The 23,207-nt window shown below is 49.3% G+C and overlaps 1 protein-coding gene across 1 annotated transcript in view; it reads right to left on the bottom strand.

Moving 5' to 3' along the window:
• The window catches only part of LOC105541583 (chromosome unknown open reading frame, human C15orf27), a 71,064-nt gene extending 48,377 nt beyond the window's left edge, over positions 1-22,687 (bottom strand). The window contains exons 1-2 of the mRNA XM_011982669.1: positions 22,551-22,687; positions 18,684-18,872 (exon numbers count right to left, since the gene is read on the bottom strand). Coding sequence (XP_011838059.1) covers positions 18,684-18,872; positions 22,551-22,588 — 227 coding nt within the window. The 5' untranslated portion in view covers positions 22,589-22,687. The remainder of the gene's footprint in view (positions 1-18,683; positions 18,873-22,550) is intronic.
• Between the last annotated feature and the right edge of the window lie 520 nt (positions 22,688-23,207).

The following is a 23,207-nucleotide window of genomic DNA, read 5'->3' as shown; positions in this document are numbered from 1 at the left end:
CCCAGTCAAAGCCCTGCTCTCAAACCCACCAGCGTCACTCTTCCTGGGCTCTCTCCCTGGCTCTAGGCTTCATGGCGAAACACAACCTTATTCAAGAGGCTGGGGAGCATCATAAAGGGTGAAAATGTCTCATTAAGAAATGGAGCTGGCCATTTTTTTTTCTTTTTTCTTTTTTCTTTCTTTCTTTTTTTTTTTGAGACAAAGTCTTACTCTGTTGCCCAGGCTGGAGTGCAGTGGTATAACCTCAGCTCACTGTAACCTCTGTCTCCCAGGTTCAAGCAATTCTCCTGCCTCATGCTCCCAAGTAGCTGGGGCTACAGGTGCATGTCACCACGCCCAGCTAATTTTTGTATTTTTGTAGAGATGGGGTTTCATCATGTTGGCCAGGCTGGTCTCGAACTCCTGACTTCAGGTGATCCACCCGCGTCGGCCTTCCAAAGTGCTGGGATTACAGGCATGAGCTACTGCTCACAGCTGGGCTTATATGCAAACCTGCAGCTCATGTATCTCTGTGCTTCAGCCTTCTCAAAGTTGAAAAGGGTATGAGACCAACATCTGGTGGGTTAGTGGACAGTCGGCCTAAGCAGCAAGTGCAGCGTGGAAACAATGTGTTATTACTGCACTTCTGTGCAGCTCAGAATGCGGTGACATGGGCTCTGGCATTTGGGAGCATCTCAATTTGCCTTTAATAAATGCTCGATGAATCACTGAATGGAGTTTCCATTTTTCAGCTATAAAAAGGAAGATTTGAACTAGATCGCTGTTTTTCAAAGTAGGCTGCGTGGAACACTAGTTCCACAAAATGTTCATAGTTGTTATTTGATGCAAAAGTTTCCATGATTGGGTATGTTTTGGGAAATTTGGGTCCAATGAAGTTAAATGGCTATTTTTCTCTGTGGGGCGTTTTAGGGCCTTCAATATGCTCTTATGCATCATCACGGTCCCAAAGAGACTGCAGAATCAGGGCTTTCCAGACTTGCTGGACCGTGACACCCTTTATCACAGAGTGAGAATCTGGCGAGACTAGAGTTCCACGGACTTTCAGGGAAACCCTTGACTATATGATTCTGGGCATCACAGCAGAGGTGAGGCTGCTGAGGACAGACGCTTTCCTGAGCAGGTCTGGAGGTAGGAGGGGTCACGGAATCTGAGCTGGATGGGCTCCGCAGGGCACTGGACACCCTTCTCTCAGGAGCATAGGAAAGGCACCTCTGAGGGGTCTGGGGAATACAGGGATGGGGGAGCTGAGCTCAAACCACACCGGTTTGGTAGTTTAGGTACAAACAGGACCTGCCTGCCTCCCTTGCTGAGGAAGAACTAGGCATCCTGAAGTGGCAGCCACAGCACCAGCCCGGGAGGCCACGCTTCTGGCTCTGCCTTCGGCCACCCTGGGGTCCCGCGTGAAGGCTCCTCACCACTGTGGCCTCCGCCTCTGCCTCCCCATGTGTAAACAGGGATAACGCTCCTGAACTCACAGGTCACTAAAGTTAAACGAGGAAACTGATCGGCCCTGTAAAGACAATGCAGCTGAAATGGATTTTGGTGATGATGGCGACGACGATGATAAAATATGTGATGGCCTGAACACGGGGTTGTGAAGGGGGCTCTGCCCTGAGGTGCCCCCTTCTCTCGGAAGGAATAACGTGAATGCTTCAAGGAGATTTCGTCCTCACACTCCATCCAGGGAAAGCCTGAAGGAGTCCCCCGCCATTGGAAGGACAGACAAAGCTCACAGCTCTTCAAGAAACCTGGTGGGGCACTGGGCTTATTCACGTCATTCTGAATATTTTCTAACACCTCTGGGAATGATAGGTCCCCGTCCTCAGTTCTGTGGGGAATGCAAAGACTGGTGTTCAGTCCCCAAACTCAGGGAGCTGCTTCCAGAAAGACAGGTAGGAGGACATCAACAGGCAAAGGAGGAAGAGGAAGAGGCCATTTTGGATGGGGCTGTAGGGGTGGATGTGAGCCCTGCAGGTCCAAGAGTATGGGGCAAGAGATGAGGAAACCAGCCAGGTCAAAAGAGAGGGTTTTTCATTAAGGGACAAGCAGAAAACAGGAGAATGGTCTGTGGGGGCCAGATGGTGAAGGCCATCGATGAACACCCTCGTTGCCCACTGCAGGTGGATTTCAAAGTCCATTGCAAACCACTTCTTTCTGCTTTCAAGCTGGCACAAGGGGCCAATCTTCACGCAAGGGGCTGCAGAGGAAACCCCAGACTGAAACTGGGAGGAGCTCGGGCGGGTTGCCAGATCAAGCGCAGGATGTCCAGTTAAACATCCCAACTTCACATAAACAATGAGCAATTTTCTAGTGTACCCTAAACATTGCGTATGATAGACTCATACTAAAAAATGATCTGTTGCTTATCTGAAATCCCAATTTAACTGCGAATCCTGTATTCTTATTTGCTAAAGCTGGCAGCCCTAAACTCAAGAGCCAAGGGGTCCAGAGGGGGCCTGGTGAGGGTGACTGTGATTTGATCAGAGAAGCATGGGAACCCTGGGATGCAGGCAGAAAGCCAGGATAAGCTGGGGAAAAGCGCATGGGAAGGCCATCTGTCTGGAGGGGCAGGAGGGAAGGACCTGGCCAGGGAAGCCAGGTGCTCGGATGACAGCTTTGGCCCTGCTGGGCTGGAGGCTCACAGAAGCCTAAAGCTGCTGCCCGCAGCAGTGCCAGCGGCACGGTGCTCCCATCCATTAACAAGCCTTTGCATTTTAAGATATCCTTGGCTATCGTCACTTGGCCACCCTCCTCACCTCCTGATTCTTCCTTCCGGCATCACCTACTCCCCCCCCGCTTCTTTTCCCAGGATGTGACATTCCTGTCTCCCCTTCCGCCAGCCCCATTTTCATCCTTCACACCTCTCGCACCAAGTTCACGCTCAGCCTCCAGCCACCTCAGCGCCTCCGGAAGCCGGTTCCCCTGCCCTCTGCCTGCTCACTCCTCCCTGACGGCTCTAGCATGGTCTTTTCTAGGGCCCAAGGACACCCGGTTCCAATTCCACATTCTCCCCAATGCCCATTCCTGTGTCTGTGGCCCCTAAAACTGATGCCATGTCATTGTCATTTGAAATCTGAGCCAAGCACCTTCAGGCGGTTATGAATAAAAAGGGCAGCTGCCAGGGCCATCTGCCTGGGCTGGCCAGCAGGAAGCCTCATCTTCACATTCCACAGAAGGCACCAGGCATTTGTTCACCTTCGTGCCTTGGACATCCCTAAGACACTGCTCCTTCTACCCCAGAGGAGGGTCCCGAAGGGAGTAGGGAATGAAACGAAGCATTGTATGCAGAAGCACTAGTTCCATGTATATTCAGTTCCCTATTGACAGGAGACTCAGATCATGACCTGCTTCCAAGGGAGGAAAAGCCAATTGATATTGCTGTTTAAATGTCATTTTTTCTTTTTCATTTTTTTGTTAGAGAAACTTACTAATCACATCAGGTGGTTAGCGAGAAGCTGCAGGAGATGGGCGTCTGGAGTTACCTGTGGTCTGAAGTCAGCCCATAGTTGGCCTGGCCCTGCCACCAGAGCACACTCCTCAGCCTCAGGGAAGAGTCAGGTAGAGGACCGGGCAGATGGCAGGATTCGAATGCCAGGCAGGAGATGACGGCCTTGAAGTCAAATGAACGCTGCCCCCACCATGAGCTAAGGTAGGCAGTGTGATCAAGAGAGGCGAAAATCCCTGCTCTTGGGCAGGTTACGCTCTAGTGGGAGAGACGGTCAGGCAATAAATACAACAGGTTATGGTGTGCTACAAGGCGACGGTACCATAAGGAAGACACACAGAGCTGGTGGAGGGATTAGGACGGGTAAAGGATGAGTTGACATTTTAAATATGGTGGTCAGAGCAGGCCTCAGTGAGAAAGTGACATGGGAGAAAGCTAATGGGGGTGAGGGGAGAGCGATTTAGTGTACATGGTTGAAATGTACACTACATAGGGACTGTTTCTGGTAAAATTCTATTCAGCCCCGAAGTAACTCCAGCATGAGAAACACCAGGGTGATGGGAGCCAGGAGCTGGGCCTGGAGGAGGATAGGGCTTCCCCCTTCGGCAGTGGGTGTAACTCACCACCCACCACCATCTAGGACAGATGCTGCTGGTGCAGCCACAGCCCTTGGCACAGCCAACACACAGCACCCAAGAACCCTGAGGCAGCCGCACAATCGCGCCTGTGCCACGCTGCTCTGGTCCTGTCCTTTTATTCTCATGCCAGCTCAGTTGTCCCCTGCCCACACTCTGCCCTCAGTGACCCGCCCCTCCACCATGCCAGTCTGGGAGTGAGTTCGTGCAGGCCTCCTTGTTGGGGGTGTCACTTGCATCCTGCTCTGTGCACCCCCTCCTCTCGGTGGCCCGAGGGCAAGGCACATGGGGGTGGACTCGACAGAGTGGAAGGACAGAAGACCACTGTCAAGGAAATGATGGTATCCAGGGGATACAATGTCTGGTGAGGCCTGGCTGCGTTGGAGCAGGGAGACAGGGACCATGGAGACTGGGGGTGGGATGTGCCTCCGGGTCAGTGGATCTCAACCCAAGCTGCACACTAGAGCATCCAAGAGAGCTCTTAAGAACTCCAATGCCCAGGCTGCACACCAGACCTCCCGAACCACAACCTGTGTGAGGACCCAGGCCTCCTCAGATGACTCCAGTGTGCAATCAAGGTGGATGGAAAACAGCTGTTCACGGTCGTCGATACTCAGTGGCATCTACAGAGCAGCAGCATCAGCATCACCTGGCACTTGTTAGGAATGTGGCGTCTCAGCCCTTCCCAGTGCTAGCTGAATTTCAGTCTGCATTTCAATGAGATCCCAGGTGCTTTGGGTGAGAACAAATGCTTCTGGCGGCCTAATAAGAGGTAACAGGTATCTCAGAAGGTAAAGGGGGCATGGCAAAGGGAGTTTGGGAGCAGAAGAGATGAGACAAAAGAAGGCAAGCCACGGTCGAGCAGCCCTGGGGCATCAAGGAAATGGTGCAGGCAGGCTGTGTGTGTGTGGGGTGGCGGAAGAGAGTCCAGACAGGTTCTGGGCTTCTTCGGGAAGAGCAGAAACAGAGGGCAGGGCTGCACTAGACTGCAAGACCACAGACCCCAGGGCTCCAGAACAGGGCCCTCGAGGGTGGGTGGGGGGCTGGGAGGCTGGGCTGAAGCTGCAGGCTTTTGGTTGACCAGTATTTGAAAATCTCAAGCTGCTAGTAAAATTTCATCTGAAATTCAGATGACTTGGACATTCCTAGAAGACTGTGTTTTAGCAGCAAAATAGAATGTAACCAGTTTCAAAAGATTCCTGAGTGGTTCAGTAATGACTCAAGGGGCTTAGTGGGCCAAAGGGGAAATCAGCGTTGACTGCTTAATTACAGAAGGTGCTTTCCTTCTGTCTTCAGCAGCAGCCCGTGAAGGCCCCAGGGCTGGTTCTCAGGGTGGTGTTATCCCCAGAATTGCCACGAGAGGGCAGGCGTTTCCCAATTTCCTGTCTTGGTGCTGCTGTAGTGAGGGGACAGCTCCAGGGGCCCGGCTTGGGCTGCCAGAGTCTGCAAATACCAACAAGCAGATGGTATGTCCTGGCAGATGGGCAAGTATTCTACCATAGTCACTCTTGAGGCCTCAGAGAAATCCTGGGGTGGGAGGGGAGGCTGAGTACCTTTGTTGCTTCTGCTTCATAGTCTTAGGTGTTTGCATAAAAATTTCAAAAAATCTAGAATATGAAAGTGAAATGACAAACTTCCAGCGGAGGCTTCATATGCGATAAAGCCACAGGGGTGACCTGGAAGGAGCTGGCTCAAGCCACTGCTCCGTCAGGCAGCGTTCCCAAGCCTGGCACTGAAGCAGCCCCAATCTGGAAGGGGAAGTAGAGCCGTGTGGCGCTAGGATGGGGAGGGCTGAGCTTGCTCCTGTGGGGCCTGGCCTCTCCCACACCACAATCCACTATGCAATTGGTCTGCAGTGGCTGCCAGGCTGGCTGTGGCGGGGAGGGGAGTGACTGCACTGAGTCTCCTGAGGTGCAAGCTGGGGAGTGGCCAGAGCAGGGGGACCGTGGATACCCTCAAGGTGTCCTAAAAGGGGCTCACAGGCAGTGGAGAGTCACAGCATCAGCCCATCTCCCTGAAGGCAGCCAAACTAGCTAATCCTGTCGGCCCTACTTTGAGATTTTCATCCTTCAAGTTCTCAAGGAAGGGGCTGAGGGAGGTGATCAAAATGAGACTGGAAGCTGCCTGGCAGGAGGAGCCAGATTGAAGCCTGGGGCCCTGGGCTTCCCCAGCTGCTGTCACTCTGCCTTCAGGAAGGCACTGCTAGACCAAGGGCTCAGAAGCTTTCTGGACTGCAGAGCTCTCCAGCAGTGGATACAAGCTATGCCCCTACACCCCCAAAATGCACAAAACCACAGCACTGTGCATAAGATTCCAGGGAGTGCATGAACTCCTTGAATCTCACCGATGGATCATCTAAGGATACCCAGGCTCCAGGTTAAAGCCCCAGGATTAGGTGATTTGAGGCCCCGCCTAGCTCCACTCGCGCCGGTTCTAGCATGCTGAACACCTGTGCCCTGGGTGTCACAGCTGACTTTGCCAATGGTTTTGATGGTCAGGAAAACTCCTGGGTCCCACTTTACTATATTTATTCCAGATGATTAAAATATTGGAGAAAGCCATGAGGCGGAAATGTAACTTCTGTCATTGACATGGACTTATTGATTAAACAAACAGTTAAGATACATATTGTGCACCAGGAGCTGTTGTGAGCACTTTACAAATGTTAACTCATCTAGTTGCTATAAAAGGCAAGTCCTTTTTCTCTGTTTTCATGGAGGGGAAAGCCAGACTTTTCCATCTGTTTGGCTGTTGCTGGCAACTACTGTCTCCAAATCACAGTCGCACCATTGACTGAACTCTGACTGGAATCGTTGAGCCTTAGTTTCCTAATCCCCTAAATGGAGATAATCTGCTTTGACAGGGTTGTTGTGAAATTTAAAAATATTGAAAACATGTCAAGCCCATAACACAGTGTTTATCATACGATCTACTATGGTGATTTTAGATACACAGTCATTAGAAGGGGGATGAATAAACACAGTAAGTTTCCACATTCATTCCATTCCAGGCATGGTTCTCATATGCCCACCAAATGCCAGGCACTGTATTGGGTACTGGGCCCATGAGGGTGATCAGAGCCTTCATCCTTACGGAGCCTACAGCCTTATACATGAACTCTGATGATCCAATGCATTCCTAGTTCTAGGACACTCAAAAGGCAAAACAAGGGGAGGAAAAAGGCAGGAAAGAAATGGGCTCACTGTGTATGATGTCTCTAAATCATCATCTCAATCTGTGAGAACCATCAACCCAATGCCTACGGGGCACCCTTTTACAAACCATCTGAAAGGGTTAGTGGGGCTTCTTTCTCATCCAGGGAGAGCCAGAAACACAGGAAACACACTTAAGCTTCCCCTTTGTTCCCTGTACCCTATTCCAGGGTGCAAGCCACAGCAGCACACAGACTCTGAGACGCGGGCTCATAAACACACACCACGAAAACAGAACTCTCAAGGTGGAGGTGAGAGGTGACTCTCCCAGCGCTCTGGGAGAGCTAAATAAATGGAAGTTTCCACACAGGCAGCTTCAGTTCTGCAATCAGAGCTAAAGGTTAGCCCTGCTGCCTTGCGGGGAGAGAGGGAGGAGGGTTGTGTGCAGCTGGGGTCACCAGAGTCTGACATTTGCTTGTCCCAGAATCTCAGATTTCTTGCATCCTCAGAAATGTCAACCCTGGGAAACAGTAGGGTGTGGTGGCAAGAGTTCAGGGTGGGGGGTGAGGGGGTGGCGGAAACGGCCATACACTTGGCAACCTCACCCCTGCCCACCTCAGGGCACAGTGGCCAACGCACACCATGGATTGGCTGCCCCTTCTTGGGGAGACCAAGGACACTGACCACACATCTCAGAAGGGCTGCCATGTAGGTGGGCTGTGCTCAAGCAGTCACCCAAGTCCTTGGCAAGGGGTTCAAGGTTGACTTGGGGGTGGCAGTGCGGTGCTGTTGGATGAAGTGCCTATAAGGTCTCTGCCATCCTGAGGTCCTCAATTCTGGAAACTGGTCTCAAGTCTGAGAATCTCCTTGTGCTGTGCTTGGAGGACAGGGCTGCTTGGAGGCAGTCAGCTTCCTACCAGGTGAGAACGAGGGAATAAATCGGCACCCCACCCACCAGCTCTCTCCAGGTTTGCTGTGGTTTGGCAAATCCTGGGTCAGCCAAGATCTCCCTCCTTCTAGTTGGCCAAAGTCAGTATTCAGGTGCTTCCACAGATGATTGGGGACTCCCATTCCATCCCAGCACCACAAATTCACCTAACTTTTCCTTGCGGGACGTGGCCACGCATTTCAACTTTCCTCCCCTCTCTCCAGGAAACGTCCCCGACTCGCCCCCGACCCAGGTGGTCAGAGGCGCTCCGCCGCCATCTAGCGGTCATCCGCCGCTGTACACCCTGCTCCTTGCGAGCAGGTGGGGGGAGGGGCGGATATTTTGCTGAGAAATAATACATCTGAATGTATTGCCTTTTTTCCTTTTTTTTTTATTTTTTATTATTTTTTTAATACATGGTCTCACTCTGTTGCCCAGGCCGGAGTGCACTGGTGTGATCCTGAGTAGCTGGGACTACTGGCGCACACCACCACACCTGGCTAATTTTAAAATTTTTGTAGAGAGGGGTTCTCACACTCCAGGCTGGTCTCCAACTCCTGGCCTCAAGCGATCCGCAGGCCTCAGCCTCCCAAAGTGTTGGAATTACAGGCATGAGCCACTGCAACTGGCCTTAATTGATTTATTAATCAAGGAAACTTCTTTGGGGTTCCTGGACTACAGGAAAGACAGCTAACCAGTGCTCATCAGGAAAAATGTTTTCGTCTAAATTAAACTTTTATTCTGTGGTTGGGGCATCAAGAATTCTCCTGGAAGCTGGAGCCTACTAAAAATATCAAGGGAGTGAGGGGTCACAGGGTCAATTTGGGGTCCAGGGACAGCTGGCTTGCCAGAAAAAGGGGTGGTGTTTTATTATAGACAGATCTCACTGGCATCAAGAAAGTGGATTATTGAAGCTCCTTTCTTTTCCTCCCTGAGAAAAAAAGGATGCAAAGCCATCCGAAATCATGTGATGCCGAACTTCCAGACTCTGCAGCTGCATGGCCATGGCGGGGATCAATCTGCCTCATAACCCTGAACCCCCAAAGGCTTTTCCTTCCTCTACCAGGATGTTAAAACTTTACTAAGTGAAGTTGGCATGTTCTGAGGCAAATCTGATTTCCTTCTCTAGGGTGACTTTGTGGAGAAGGCACGGAATTAGCAGGTACGTTCAGACGTGAGCCAGCCAACAACCATAGCAGTAACTTCTGAGGCATAAGAAGCCTGGGGCCTCCCTTGCAGCTCCTTCCCAACTCCACAGAGATCTAGGGACCAGCTCCCAACTCCCTCCAAATGGAACTGGGCTTCCCCTTCTCTTCTAATGTTTATTTGCATGCAGCCCTACCCATTCACTCACTGATTCATTCATTCAAGTCATTCCTTGATCAGTCAACACCCCTGTTCCAGGCTCAAGTGATCTGATCCCCACCATGAGGAAACCCCTGGCCCGGTACTGGAGACAGACTTGTAAAGAGAGGAGCAGAGCTCAGTGTCACCCCTGGGTGTGGTGATGGAGGTAGGCAAGGTGCTATGGGTACACTGAGCTGAGGACCTAGTCTGGTGGGGTTGGAGGACAGAAGACTTTCTGGAGGCTGTGGCCCTCAAGCCAGACAGTACAGGAAGAGAGAAGGGTATTTTGGGCTATGGCTTAGTAGGTCCCTACCCCTCCCTTCTCTTTGTCCCCAGTCTTTGCTCGCTGGCATATCTAAAATTATTTCAGTCCTTATTTAGAGATGTTTGCTATATTGGGTCTGTCTTATTTTTCTAACCTGACATCTCAAAAAATATCCCTGTGCCCCCATTATGTTTTTTTCCTCTGAGTGTAAAGTTCTGGCAGAAATGTGCTGTTGGCATCATCTCTAAGTAATAAGATCCATTTATGTCCGCCCAAGACCCAAACTTCCTCCAAGCTTCCCCTGCCTAGGAGTCCAGCCCTGACCTCTCAGGCTGGGCTTTTTAGAACCCTAAGATATAAATAACTGTCTTACTAAACACTGAATATCTTTCATTTCTTACTTTATTTTTATTTTTGACAAAGACTATCCCACTTTCTCACCCATGACCATCTTTGCACCCTCTTTTCACTAAAAAGATGGGGAGCATCTTTATCTTTATGTGACCACAGAGTGTCATTTATAAAGTGGGGATGATGACCCCCACCTTGCACCACCATTTCTCCTACGGGGCTGTGGGCCTCTCTAGGGTGGAGACTCTGGTCTCTCTGATTTTTCTCTTTTGTTGCCTCTGGTCTCACCCAGACCCTGAAAACTACCCAGACCCTCAATGTACTTGGTTAAGAGAAAACAGAACTTCCATTCTGCACCATGATTCTTGCAAACTCAATGTCACTCTTCCAAAGACAGATGATTGGCTCACTGAGAGCCTCATTTTTCTGTACCTCACTTTTCCACCATTGAGTGGGATGACATCCAATGAGAACATCACAGAATGAGAACAAGAAATCAGGGGCTCTGGTTATGTGCAAACACAAAGCCCCAGCACTGTCCACCAGGACAATGGACACTGGTCCAACTGCATTGAAATGAAAGCATCAACTGACCAAGTCATTGAAGAAACAGACTAAGAAGGCAGAGCTTTCCCAATCCAAACAATGTCTAGAGAGGCTGGATGAAATTAAGAGCTAATTCGAGACTGAAGGCTATGAAAGGAGAACTGACTTCCTTAAAAGCTGTGGATGATTCTCTTGCTAATGTTCACACTACCCCGTCCCACTGGAGTCACAGTAATGTACTTTGGGAAATGATACAGTTCCAGGGGTAGGCCTGATTGGCTCATGGATTTTCCCCTGTGCCTTGCCACGCGACCCAATTCTAGCCAAAGACACATGAAGGAGAGAGCTGCTGGAGGCTTCTGGGAAAGTTCTTTGTTGCTCCTAGAAGAGAGTGATGGGCAGCCACTTTCACTTGCCAGACATGAATGAGGAAAGATGTGGCCTGATGACCACAGGCAGCCCTCTCGGAAGGAACCAGTGGAAATGGCTGGTTCCTGTCACAGCAGGAAGCAGGCCTGGGGTGCTTGTAAATGAGCCGAAGTACACATATGGCTCATTTTAGTAGTAATGGGTTGGTGAGGTCCAGGTTCCACATGTTGGGGGTCACATGGCTCTCAGAAGTCATGGGATGAAGTTTACAGCATAAGGATGAAGCCGACACTGCGGCCAGCAGAGTGCAGAGATGAAAGGAATCTGGTTCTTGTTGGCACTGGTGAGTCTCTGGACCAATCTCAAAGCCACCCTTGCCCTGGACTCCATGGTACCTGGCCCAGTGAGTGTGAGGTGGGTTTTCTGTTACATGCAGTCCAAAACAACTGGCTGATGGAGTTACCAGTTCTTCATGAGAATAGTGTAGAGAAGAGATATTATTATGGCAGTAGAAGTTTATAAGACTTAGAGATGATGGCGTATGAGGCATGAGGGAGAAGACATCAAGCTGGCCCCTCAGGTTACCCACGTAACAGGGCATTGTGGGCAGCTCAGCTGGGCTGCAGATACCTCCCCTGTTCCGCTTCTCCCCTTCTCCCGAGTGTCTGTTCACGTCTGTGGACACGCATGAAGGTTTTTGAGTGATCACTATTGAGGGAGGGAGGCACCTGGCTGGGGGTGGGGGTAGAGGCAGCGGGGGAGAGGCAGATGATACAGCAGGCATGATGTGACAGGCCAGCTTCTTGGGTTGAACTGGAGACCTGGGTGTAGAGTGGTGAAGGCCAGAGGCACATAGGACTGGAGCTGGGGCCGTAAGTCGTGCATTGACAACATGGTACAGGTAAGCAACACATTGACAGCATGGTACAGGCTTGTCATGGGGGTAGCTTTCCTTCCTCACTCTGCATGGAGCTCACATTGCATGGGCTTTGGGTTTCTGAAGCCCCTCCACTTGGCACTGGCACTCCCAGAAGGGACACCATTGGCAGCAATAGCTTCATGGGCACTGGACACGGTCAGGAGGGAACCAGAGCAAGGGAGGAGGAACACAGACTCCAGGATGACTACGGTTGACTATAGGTGACTAGAGGTGACCACAGCAGGCTTCCTGTAGCTTTGGGGCATTTTGGAACCCACTGGTACCTGTTGCAGCAGGAAGGAGACTTAGGTGCTTGTTAATGAGCTGAAATTCATATTGCTCATTTTGGTAGTGATGGGTGGGTGAGGTCTAGGTTCTGCTGGTTAGGGGTCATAGAAAATACATATTGAGAAAAGACAGTGCAGTCTGGGGGCTTGCTGGGTTTGAGATGGCCAGGACAGGCAGGCCATTGTTGCTCAGGCTGGATTTGAGTGCTGTCACTGAAAAGGCAGTTTTTAGCAATGACTTGGGTGAGACAAGAACATTTCTCCTCTCAAGTATGCAGCCAACTCAGAGGCAAAAGAATAGATCATCCCGCAGACACTCACCAGGATTCTGAGATACGTTTGGGATCCCTGTGAATATGTTCAGGAAGTAGCTGGATATAAGTTGGGAGTTTTAGAGAGAGAGAGAGAGAGAGAGAGAGATCTAGGCTAAAGACAGGACTTTGAATGTTACCAGTTGAAGGAGATTAATTTAAGTAATGGGAATGGATGAAATTACCCAGTGTGTAAAATTAGTAGAGTGAAAACGGCCAAAGGCAGAAAACAAAGTATCCAACATTGAAAGAACAAGCAGAGGAACCTCAAACAATTTTTTAAAGGCCTGGAAGGAACAGCCAGAGGAGGAGGAGGAAAATCAGGAGAGGGGCTGGGCATGGTGGCTCACGCTTGTAATCTGAGCACTCCGGGAGGTTGAGGCAGGAGGATCACTTGAGCCCAAGAGTTCAAGACCAGCTTGGGCAACATGGTGAGACCCTGTCTCTATTTAAAAAATTAAATAAAAAAAGAAAATCAGGAGATCATGGTTATAACAGCGGCCACAAGGAGGCTGGAGAGGGAGGGAGTGCCTGACAGTTTCAAATGCTGGACAGAGATAAGGATTGTAGCAACAAGGAAGTGGCTGATGCCCTTAAGAACAGTTTCCGTGGTGTGGACGAGGCTGAAGCTGGACTGCAGCAGATTGAGACATGAATGGGAGGGGCGAAGGGGAGGTGGCAAGTGTCTCCAGCCTTTCAAGAAGTTTGACTTCAAAGAAAAAGAGAGGTAATGGTACCTAGCAGGGAGGTGGAGTCAGAGGAGGACACGAGACTGGAGTGTGATGACATGGGGTGAGGAGGTAACTGATGGAGCAGGTGCCTGAGAAGGTGGGAGGGGAAGGCAATCAGAGCTCAAGGAATGGGGCAGGCCCTAAAAGGGAGGAAGGAAGAGACAGGGGTGCGGTGCAGCCCATCTACGACTGTGTCTACCTTCTGAGGGTACTAGGAGAGGAGGTCATCTGCTGAGGGCAAGAAAGAGGGGACTTGAGGCAGACACAAGCGATCAGAACTGGCCACCTCGGGACTAAGCAGGGCCACAGAGGAGGACTGCCAGGCAAAACTGAGAATCAAGTCGTGGCTGGAGACCTTGAGTCTAGGGAGGCACCCAGTCTGCACAGTCATATGATTTTCCTCCCTGAGCCCTCAGCAGCCTGAGTGCAGAGGTGAAGAGGGGAGCAGCAGACAGCTCTGCTATTTGGGCTCTGCTAAGCAGCTATCTGGAGGACAAAGGGCTTCTAGGCAAGTCAAGGAGCTTGGCCAAGATAAGGTTCTGACCCCCATCAAGGCGACTGCTCCTTCTTCCTCACCCCGCAGGATTTTCATGGATGTAAAGCATACCAAACCACCTCACACCCATTAGGAAGGCTGCTCTCAACAAAATGGAAAATAGCCAGTGTTGGTGAAGACAAGGAGAAATCAGAGCCCTCATGCACTGTTGGGTGGAATGTAAAACGGTGCAACAGCCACTGCAGAAAGCAGTATGGCAGTTCCTCGAAAAGTCAAAAATAGAATTACCGTGTGAGTCAGCAAGTCCCGCTTTTGGATATATACCCAAAAGCACTGAAAGCAGGGTATTATTAATTATTATTATTATTATTATTATTTTGAGACAGAGTCTTGCTCTGTCACCCAGGCTGGAGTACAGTGATGGTGTGATCTCAACTCACTCCAACCTCTACCTCCCAGGTTCAAGTGATTCTCTTGCCTCAGCCTCCCAAGTAGCAGGGATTACAGGTGTGCGCCACCACACCTGGCTAATTTTTGTATTTTTAGTAGAGACAGGGTTTTGCCATATTGGCCAGGCTGCTCTCAAACTGCTGACCTCAAGTGATCGCCTGCCTTGGCCTCCCAAAATGCTGGGATTACAGGCGTGAGTCACTGCACCCGGCCTGAAAGCAGGGTTTTGAAGAGATATTTGTACAGGCATGTTCATAGCAGCACTATTCACAATAGCTAAAATATGGACACATTTGAGAAAAAACAGTCCAGTGTGGGGTGTGTCCATTGACAGATGAATGCATAAGCAAAGTGTGGTATAGTCACACAGTGGACGATTATTCAGTTTTAAAAAGGAAAGAAATTCTGACACATGCTACAACATGGATGAACCTTGTGGACATTATGCTAAGCAAAATAAGCCAGTTATAAAAGGACAAATACTGCATGATTTCACTTACAGGAGGCACTTAGAGTAGTCAAATTCAAAGGGACAGAAAGTTGAGTAGTGGTTTCCAGCAGCTGGAGGAGTGGGGGAACAGGGAGCTATTGTTTACTGGGTATAGAGTTTCTATTTTGCAAGAAGAAGAGTTCTGCAGATGCATGCTGGTTATAGCTACCCAACAGTGTGATGTCCTTAATGCCACTGATGCTTACACTTAGGAATGGTTAAGATGGTACATTTTGTTACATGTATTTTACCACATTTTTAAAAAATGCTTTTAAAAAAAAGTAGACTGAGGCTAGGCACTGTGGCTCACGCCTGTAATCCCAGCACTTTGGGATGCAGAGGTAGGCAGATCACTTGAGGTCAGGAGTTTGAGACCAGCCTGGGCAACATGGTGAAACCCCGTCTCTACTAAAAAAAAAAAAAAATTAGTTGGGCATGGTTGCACACGCCTGTAATCCCAGCTACTCAGGAGGCTGAGGTGGGAGGATCACTTAAACCTGGGAGACAGAGGTTGCAGTGAGCCAAGATTATGCCACTACACTCCAGCCTGAGGTACAAAGCAAGACTTTGTCTCAAAAAAAAAAAAAAAAAGTAAACTGAGAAGTTAAAGGCATTGGACAGGGTAGCTAGAAGCAGAATCAGATGGGCAATGCATGTTACCCACAGTCACCGTGATGTTGGAAAGGGATGGCTGAGAAATGGAAGCCCAGTGCTGCTAGCCAGGATCACGGGATCAGGAGCATACAGATTGGGCTCTCTTCCTGTGTCTGTCATTTTTTGTTGTTGTTGAGACAGGGTCTCACTCTGTTGCCCAGGCTAGAGTGCAATGGAGCAATCATAGCTCACTAAAGCCTCGACCTTCTGGGCTCAAGTGATCCTCCCACCTCAGCCTCTGAGCAGCTAGGATGACAGGTGCGTGCCACCATGCCCGGCTAATTTGTTTTTGTAGAGATGGGGTTTTGCCATGTTGCACAGGCTGGTCTTGAACTTCTGGGCTCAAGTGATCCTTTCACCTTAGCCTCCCAAATTGCTGGGCTTACAGGCATGAACTAGCACGCCCTGCCCCCATCTCTGTCATTGTGTGACCTTGGGCAAGCTCCTTGTACTCCCTGGGCCCTGCTAACTTTGAGAATGTTTAGAATGGATGCGTTTAGGTCTCTTCCAGCTCTAACAGTCTCAGATTCAGGGAAACTGAAAAGCCCTGAAACCTCACAGAGCTCAAGGGCACTGGGAGGCGGGCAGTGGGGCCACGGAGCACTTTTTTGCCGCAGTCCCTGAGGTCTCTTCATTCCCTACAGAAAAGGTTCATTCCTATACATAACACTGGCCTTTGTAGGAAGAGGCATTTTGGACAAGACTGAAACCAAGCTCAGAGCTGTAAGTGAGGACTCTTCCTTTTGTTTTACATTGCCCCAGAAAGGACCAGGTTGGACATTTTGGGAAAACCCCAGGATATGCAGCAAGAGCCAAGAGGCCTGGCGGAGAGAGGTCGTTCCTCCCTCGCAGTGGGATTTTGCTTCGCTTCAGTTTCCCCTGGCTTTGGTCCTGTGCCTGCGCTTCCTTCCTCCAGGAAGCCCTCTGGCTGCCAATCGGGGCCCCCAGCTGAGAGCTCCAGCAGTGAGGCAAATCCTTTCCCGGGGCTGCTTCCTATTTACCCAATGGTAACAGCTTTTCTGGGCACACCTGGAGACTCAAATCAAATCAAGGGCCTCTCTGCCTTGCAGGCGCTTCATTTGGATTCGTTTGTTTGGAAAGAAACCTTGCAAAGCCTCAATTTAGAGGCAAATTGAATGATAAGGCAAAGCCTCTGCCAGCCTTGGGGTTCAGGCTAGGGAGTGATACACAGGGGACACCTGGAAAGGGGTACACCACAGCGCAGGACCCCTGAAAGGGGTACATCACAGTGTGGTACACCTGGTGGGGGAACACCCATAGCAAGGTCCACCCGCGGTGCCGTAACACCCGCAGGGGGCACATGTGGACACTGCTTTGCTCCGAACCAGAATCCCTGGAGGTTTCTCCACTTCTCTCCATACCATCCTACTCTTCACGTGAAAAGGGCCTAACAGGCTCAGGCCAGGGCAGGAAATGAATTCTCCGAAATAGCTAGGGCGTGTTAGAAGGCTGCACTACTGCTTTTGACCACCAGAGAGCAGTGACGCAGTGACTTGCTGGGTGCTCAGAGAAGGACCCACCAGTTACATCATTTGCAGAGCCCAGTGAAAATGTGGGGCTCCTAAAGAATTTCAAGACAGCAGCCGCAGAGCATTTAGCCAAGTGTTGGGGCCTTTCTAAGCACGGGGCTCTGTGCTACTGCACAGGTCACATGTGCATGATGCTGGCCCTGGCCCAGGAGCCTCAGGTTTTAGCCAGGCCTTCAAGATGGTAAGGACCTGACAGAGCTCAGGACAGTGCTGCCACTGCAGGTGTCCCTTAGCTGCCTCTGATCTGCTTGCCTATCCTTTTTTTCCCAGTGTCCTGATGACAATATGCACAATACCTGGAAAAATTAGGTTTTCAGAGAAAGCCACTGGGGTGTAGTTTCTGCAAAAAAAGGTATGTGGTTTCACCATTGTTAGGCAGTTTATCTCAGGAAGTGGGAAGCTCCTTCCAGAAACAAGCCCAGGGAATCCAAGCTCTACAAATTTAGCTTTAGCTAAGGCTTCTCGTTTGCTTCTAAAATACCTGACAACCCTTCGTTTTTGTATTCAAAGCAGCCAGCATGTTCCAAAGTGTTTACCGGCACCCAGGAAAGAAAAGTCCAGAACTGGCTCCTAAGGTCCTGCCAGTATTTACAATGCTGTGTCTAAGAGCCACAGGGTGAGGCTAGGGAAAGCCTTTGTCAGAATCGGAAGTTTGATCTGCTGTGTGACCCTAGGACCTGTTCCTACCCCTCTTTGGCCTTCAGCTACGCCACCAAGCCCCATGAAAATGAGGACATCAAACTGGTGTGTCTCCCCTGCCCCACCTAGCTCTTGCCCTCTACCACTCACCTTCAGGAAGTATGTTTGTAAGACAGACCAGGCTCATGAGAAGTGAATTGGGAAATGAAGGCATCCAAGCTGATTGACAAATTAAGTAGGAAGAGGTAAGGACCACCTTTTTGAATTGCAGATCCGCATATTCTGCATGCCTTCCCTGGAAAGGGAGTGCCCTAATGTCTGCAGAGCTCCTAGCTGAATTCTCTAGATTCCCTTACATCCTAAGCACGTTCCTGCATGCAGGGTACATTCTTCCTGGTCGCTTCCTAGTGAGAGTCTGCTTCATAAAGAGAAAGTGCAGCTCAAGTCCATCCCTTATGGGCTCTGTGACCTTGGGCAAGTCCCAAATCACTGTGGGTCTCCTTCTTCCCAAGAGGGGAGTGGATGGGTCATTAAGGAGTGCCTCAGTCCTAAAATAAATTTTATGATTCTCCTAAGAGGTCACCTAAGAGGTCGTCTGGCAGGTATTTTCTGTGCCCACTACCTTTTTCTGAGGAAGTAATGTGTGAGTAGGAAAAGGGCCTGAGTGGTCTGCTGTGAATCTCTGCTGTCTCACTAGTTAGCATCTCTCATCTTGGCTGCTGCTGCTGCTTGGAAGATATCCATATAAACCCAGGGCCTTTTTAAAATTTTTTATTTATTTTTATTTTTTTGAGACAAGAGTTTTACTCTTGTCGCCCAGGCTGGAGTGCAATGGTGCAGTCTCAGCTCACTGCAACCTCCGCCTCTCGGGTTCAAGCAATTCTCCTGCCTCAGCCTCCTGAGTAGCTGGGATTACAGGGCTGCGCCACCATGCTCAGCTAATTTTTGTATTTTTAGTAGAGACGGGGTTTTACCATGTTGGCCAGGCTGGTCTCAAACTCCTGACCTCAGGTGATCTGCCTGCCTCGGCCTCCCAAAGTGCTGGGATACAGGCGTGAGGCACTGCGCCCGGCCTAACCCAGGGACTTCTTAGCTAGCTCAATGGTCCCAGCACCTACCCTTCTCTTTGGTAATCTTCGTCCAGATTTGACAGGAGCTGCGAGCCCGCCGTGGAGAGATCGACAGCAGCCAGAGGCAAGTCCCGATAGGCAAAGTTCACCAGCTGCACAGGAGCAATGCTCTTGGTTTCTTCGTCTACTTGTTGGGAGATGATCTCAACTTCAGAAATTCCTCCTTCTATGGCAGGCCTGGGTTGGAGAGGAGGAACAATGGGAAAGAGTTATCTTCAAGGGCCAAAAGATTCTTCCATTCCTCAAGGAAAAGAAGGAGAATGCTGCTATGCTGGTGCAGGGCTGAGGAAGCTTAAGGTTGCCCCTCTTCCCTCTTGGTCACCCGAGGACTGGACTGAGGCCCTAACAGTCCCATCTCTTTCAGTGGTTGGGGAAAAATGGGAGAATGGGAAGAGGAAGTGCTCAGACCTGAAAATATGAGCTTTAGTGGGGCAGGGTCCTTCATGAAGGGGAGGTAAAGACCCAGATGGATAACTGCCAGCCAGCAAAACTATGGCTTAGACTTTTAGGACTCTGGGTCACTGGACTCTATATGGGAGTAAGATATTCTTTTAAGTTGTCTCCTGAGTTTCTTTGTAAAGGTGTTTTGAAATGTTTCTATTCTCTATTCCACAGTAGAGAAAACAGGTTTCTGTTCACAACTGGATGTACTGTGGTGATAGAGGAGCCTACATGGAGACTTGCAGAGACCTAGTGGGCCTTGGGGTGGTGAGGACAGGAGGCTCCAGCTGTCCCTGGTAGCCACTCCCTTCCTACTTGAACTGGTCCTACCATATGTCTCTTCTTAAGGTTGGGAATAGGGGATGGGAGTCACTTGATCCAATGTCTGAGGGGTTGTGGGTCTCTTCCTGTGTTACTGTCAGGCTCACCTTGGGCACTGCCAATAACTGACCACTCCAGTGGCATTCCCAGGCATCTCAGCCAGGGCAGTACCACCTCCCAATCTACCAGGGGGTATTTGGCAATTTGTGGAGGTATTTTTAGTTGCCACCATGACCACAGGTGGTTGCTATTGACATTTAAGTAGGGCTGGGGACGCTACACATTCTGCAATGTGTCAATAACAACTAAAAACTGTCCTGCCCAAACACCCACAGCAACCCTGTCCAGAGATGCTGGACTAGAAAACTTTCCTTTAGCTTCCTGGGGCACCATCTTTGGTCTGTCCAGTATGTCCTTGACCCTATCTCATCCTATAGGCACAAGAGTGAGCCCTTGTCCAACCAATGAAAGTTAGAAAGGAACAATAGTATAATGGCAAGGAGTAAAATTTAAATATTGGAGGGAACATTGAGGGTCAGTGCCCAGGATAATGAGGGCCCAGTTTTTTTTTTTGTTTTTTTTTTTTTGAAACGGAGTCTGGCTCTGTCGCCCGGGCTGGAGTGCAGTGGCCGGATCTCAGATCACTGCAAGCTCCGCCTCCCGGGTTTACGCCATTCTCCTGCCTCAACAGGCGCCCGCCACCTCGCCCGGCTAGTTTTTGGTATTTTTTAGTAGAGACGGGGTTTCACCGTGTTAGCCAGGATGGTCTCGATCTCCTGACCTCGTGATCCGCCCGTCTCGGCCTCCCAAAGTGAGGGCCCAGTTTTAATACTGAGATGGCAGCCCTGTCTGCTGTAAACTGTTCTTGGGCTCTGGTGCTGGCTTGAATGCCAACTACTGCAGGGCTCCTCCTGAACCTCAGTTTCTCCAATCAGAACATGAGGAGGTAAAATAGAATATTCCTAAGGGCTGTTCCTTCTCACTCTATGATCTGACATGGATAACAGACATATGGAGAAGATTGGAGGAGCTCTGGAGTGACAAGTCCCTATACTCGTGTGGGAGCTCTGAATTCTAAACTTTTCCAACAACCATTGAAATCTAACCAACAATACATAGCTGCAGGCCGGACGTGGTGGCTCATGCCTGCAATCCCAGCAGTTTGGGAGGCCAAGGCAGGTGGATCACCTGAGGTTAGGAGTTCAAGACCAGCCTGACCAGCATGGTGAAACCGTCTCTACTAAAAATACACAAAATTAGCTGGATGTGGTGGCGCATGCCTGTAATCCCAGCTAATTGGGAGTCTGAGGCAGGAGAATCGCTTGAACCCAGGAGGTGGAGGTTGCAGTGAGCTGAGATTGGGCCATTGCACTCCAGCCTGGGCAACAAGAGTGAAACCCTGTCTCAAAAGAAAAACAAAAACAAAACACAGCTGCAGTTATCCAGTAAGTTCAGAGATTAATCTACCTACTTCTCTTTTGCTTGGATTATCCGATAATTAAGGGGAAAGTGAGATTCTTATTTGAATGCCACAGACTGGCTGCCTAGACCACCTGAATTCACCAAGTAATTTCTAATGCCCGATTCTTATTTGTAGGCCTTATTTAAACCTTTGCTTTTTGCTACTTGTCAAGCACAGATAATAGTACTCATCATTGCATGACATTTACAAAATGACTCAAGATCTTTAAACGAAACAGTCATAGAATATGAGGTTTCAATGTTTCTCAACAATTTATATAAAAGCGTGGGTGTGTATGGGGGAATCCCAGCTCCCCTAAATGTTTCCCAAAAAGCAGATGCCGGGTTGAATTTGTTCTCTCTTTTCTTCTGGACGACTCAAGGAAACTATGGATCGCTGAACTAAACAGAGAGAACTTTCTGATTAATAAGGTGTTCATGGAGAGAAATTAACAGGATATGGCTCTGAGAAGTGCGAACAAACTATTTCTGCCTTTCCAACATTTCTGTCTCACGTTCCCCTCCCATCAGTGGTCACAGTGGCCTGGCACCATCTCTGGCCATGTGGTGGTCATCTCAGCAGAGAGACAAGGCCTCTTCTGGTGAAGTGAAGGTCCCACAGTGTATAGGCTATATTTAGCCTATACCCTTTCCTTAGATACAAAGAATGGTAGGGTAGACAAAATGTATTAATGGTTCCATTCGTTACCTCTCCTTGAGCCCATGCCCTTTGGCATATAACTCCACAGCTCTTTCCATCAAAAGAAAGAATGTATTTTTCTAACCCTTAATTCAGCATTCAGCCATGTGACTCGTTTTTGCCAACAGGATGTTAGATGGTAGAAGAGCCAAGTTAGACACCAGCAGAGGCATGAAAAGGCTCTGTGAATTTCCGCCTGTGCTCTTGTACCTCCAACATCACCCATGAGAGGGTGAGCAGCCTAGCCTACTGCAGGATGAGAGACATGGAGCAGAGTCCAGCCTCCTCTAGATCAGCTGACAGCCAGCTATGACCCACATTTAAAAGTCATCCCAGCCAAGATCAGAGGAACTGTCTAGCTGAGTACCCCAGACATGTCAGCAATAAACATTTTTTGTTGTATTCTACTAAGGTTCTCTGGTTGGTTGTACACAGCATTACTGTGTCAATAGATAACAGATTCATACTCCAGATGACAGAGCAGTCAGGCCCGTATCTAAATAGGCCAGGACAGTGTGGTGTAATAGGAGTGCTGTTTTCATCTTAGTATTCATACCAACCACTTGCAAAACACAAAATAAGTGACCACCTTGCAGGTGCTTGGTAAGATTAAGTGGTTGGTTCATATGGCATCTCAGGTTTTGGGAACTGAAAGCAATTCTCCCTTAAGAATTCTGCCCCAGGTTTCACAAAGCCTGGTTTTAGAAACCCTCTTAGATTTCTAAATTTCCTTGCAATTCCCATTTTGTTAATTCACCTTCAGAGCTTCCTAATCTTGTCTTGAGTCTTGCTTTTGAAAGGTTTCTCCATTTTCTGTGGCCTCCTGCTAAAGGAAATGTACATAGTGGTTGCCTAAATTAGAAGATCTTCATCTTCTGGGAGATTTATAGCCACAGTTCTGGATCCAGAGAGCAGATCCCAGCATTACTTACTGTGGATTGGTCATGTTGAAAGATGCAGCCAGAGCCATGGGTTTTCTTGGTGTTTAGTGGGGCTCAGCTGTCCTGAAGCCTGCTGTCAGCATTTCCAAGCGTGGGTTCTACAAGACACATACAAATATAGTGCCCTGAAAACAAAAATAGGAACTTATTACCTTCAGATGCCAAACCAAAGTCCTCCTAAGCTCATCTAAAAATGGGAGTCCTTAGAACTTTCTTCCATCTAGCACTTTTCTTCAAAGTAATGTTGAATAGATTCTTACAATTACCCTATGGAAGGGTAATAATAAGCATAATTTCTCTTTTTTAGATGAGGAAACAAGGCCAGAGTGACAAAATGACTTTTTTGTGTCACAGAGATGGTAGAAGAGCCAGGTTAGTGCCCAGGTTCTCTGACTTCTTATCCACAGTTCTTCCCACTAAACGGCTGTGCTCCCCAAAACAGTGTCCCTTTATACTGCAGCTTTGAGAGGCTTCAAAATAAGGTTTGTCTAAAAAATCTCAAATGTTTTCCACGTGTTTTTTCTCCCACTTCCCTTTCCCTTCCGGTAGTTCTGTCTTTTCGTGCAGGCTTTTCTCTTCTTCTCCTCTCAGCTCATTCTGAGAGCAGAAAGAATAGACCCTGGAGCTGGGCTGCCACAGTCAGAGCCT

This window comes from Mandrillus leucophaeus, unplaced genomic scaffold, assembly GCF_000951045.1.
Source record: "Mandrillus leucophaeus isolate KB7577 unplaced genomic scaffold, Mleu.le_1.0 Scaffold241, whole genome shotgun sequence".
NCBI lineage: Eukaryota > Metazoa > Chordata > Mammalia > Primates > Cercopithecidae > Mandrillus > Mandrillus leucophaeus.
This window is presented reverse-complemented; position numbering and strand designations above follow the sequence as displayed.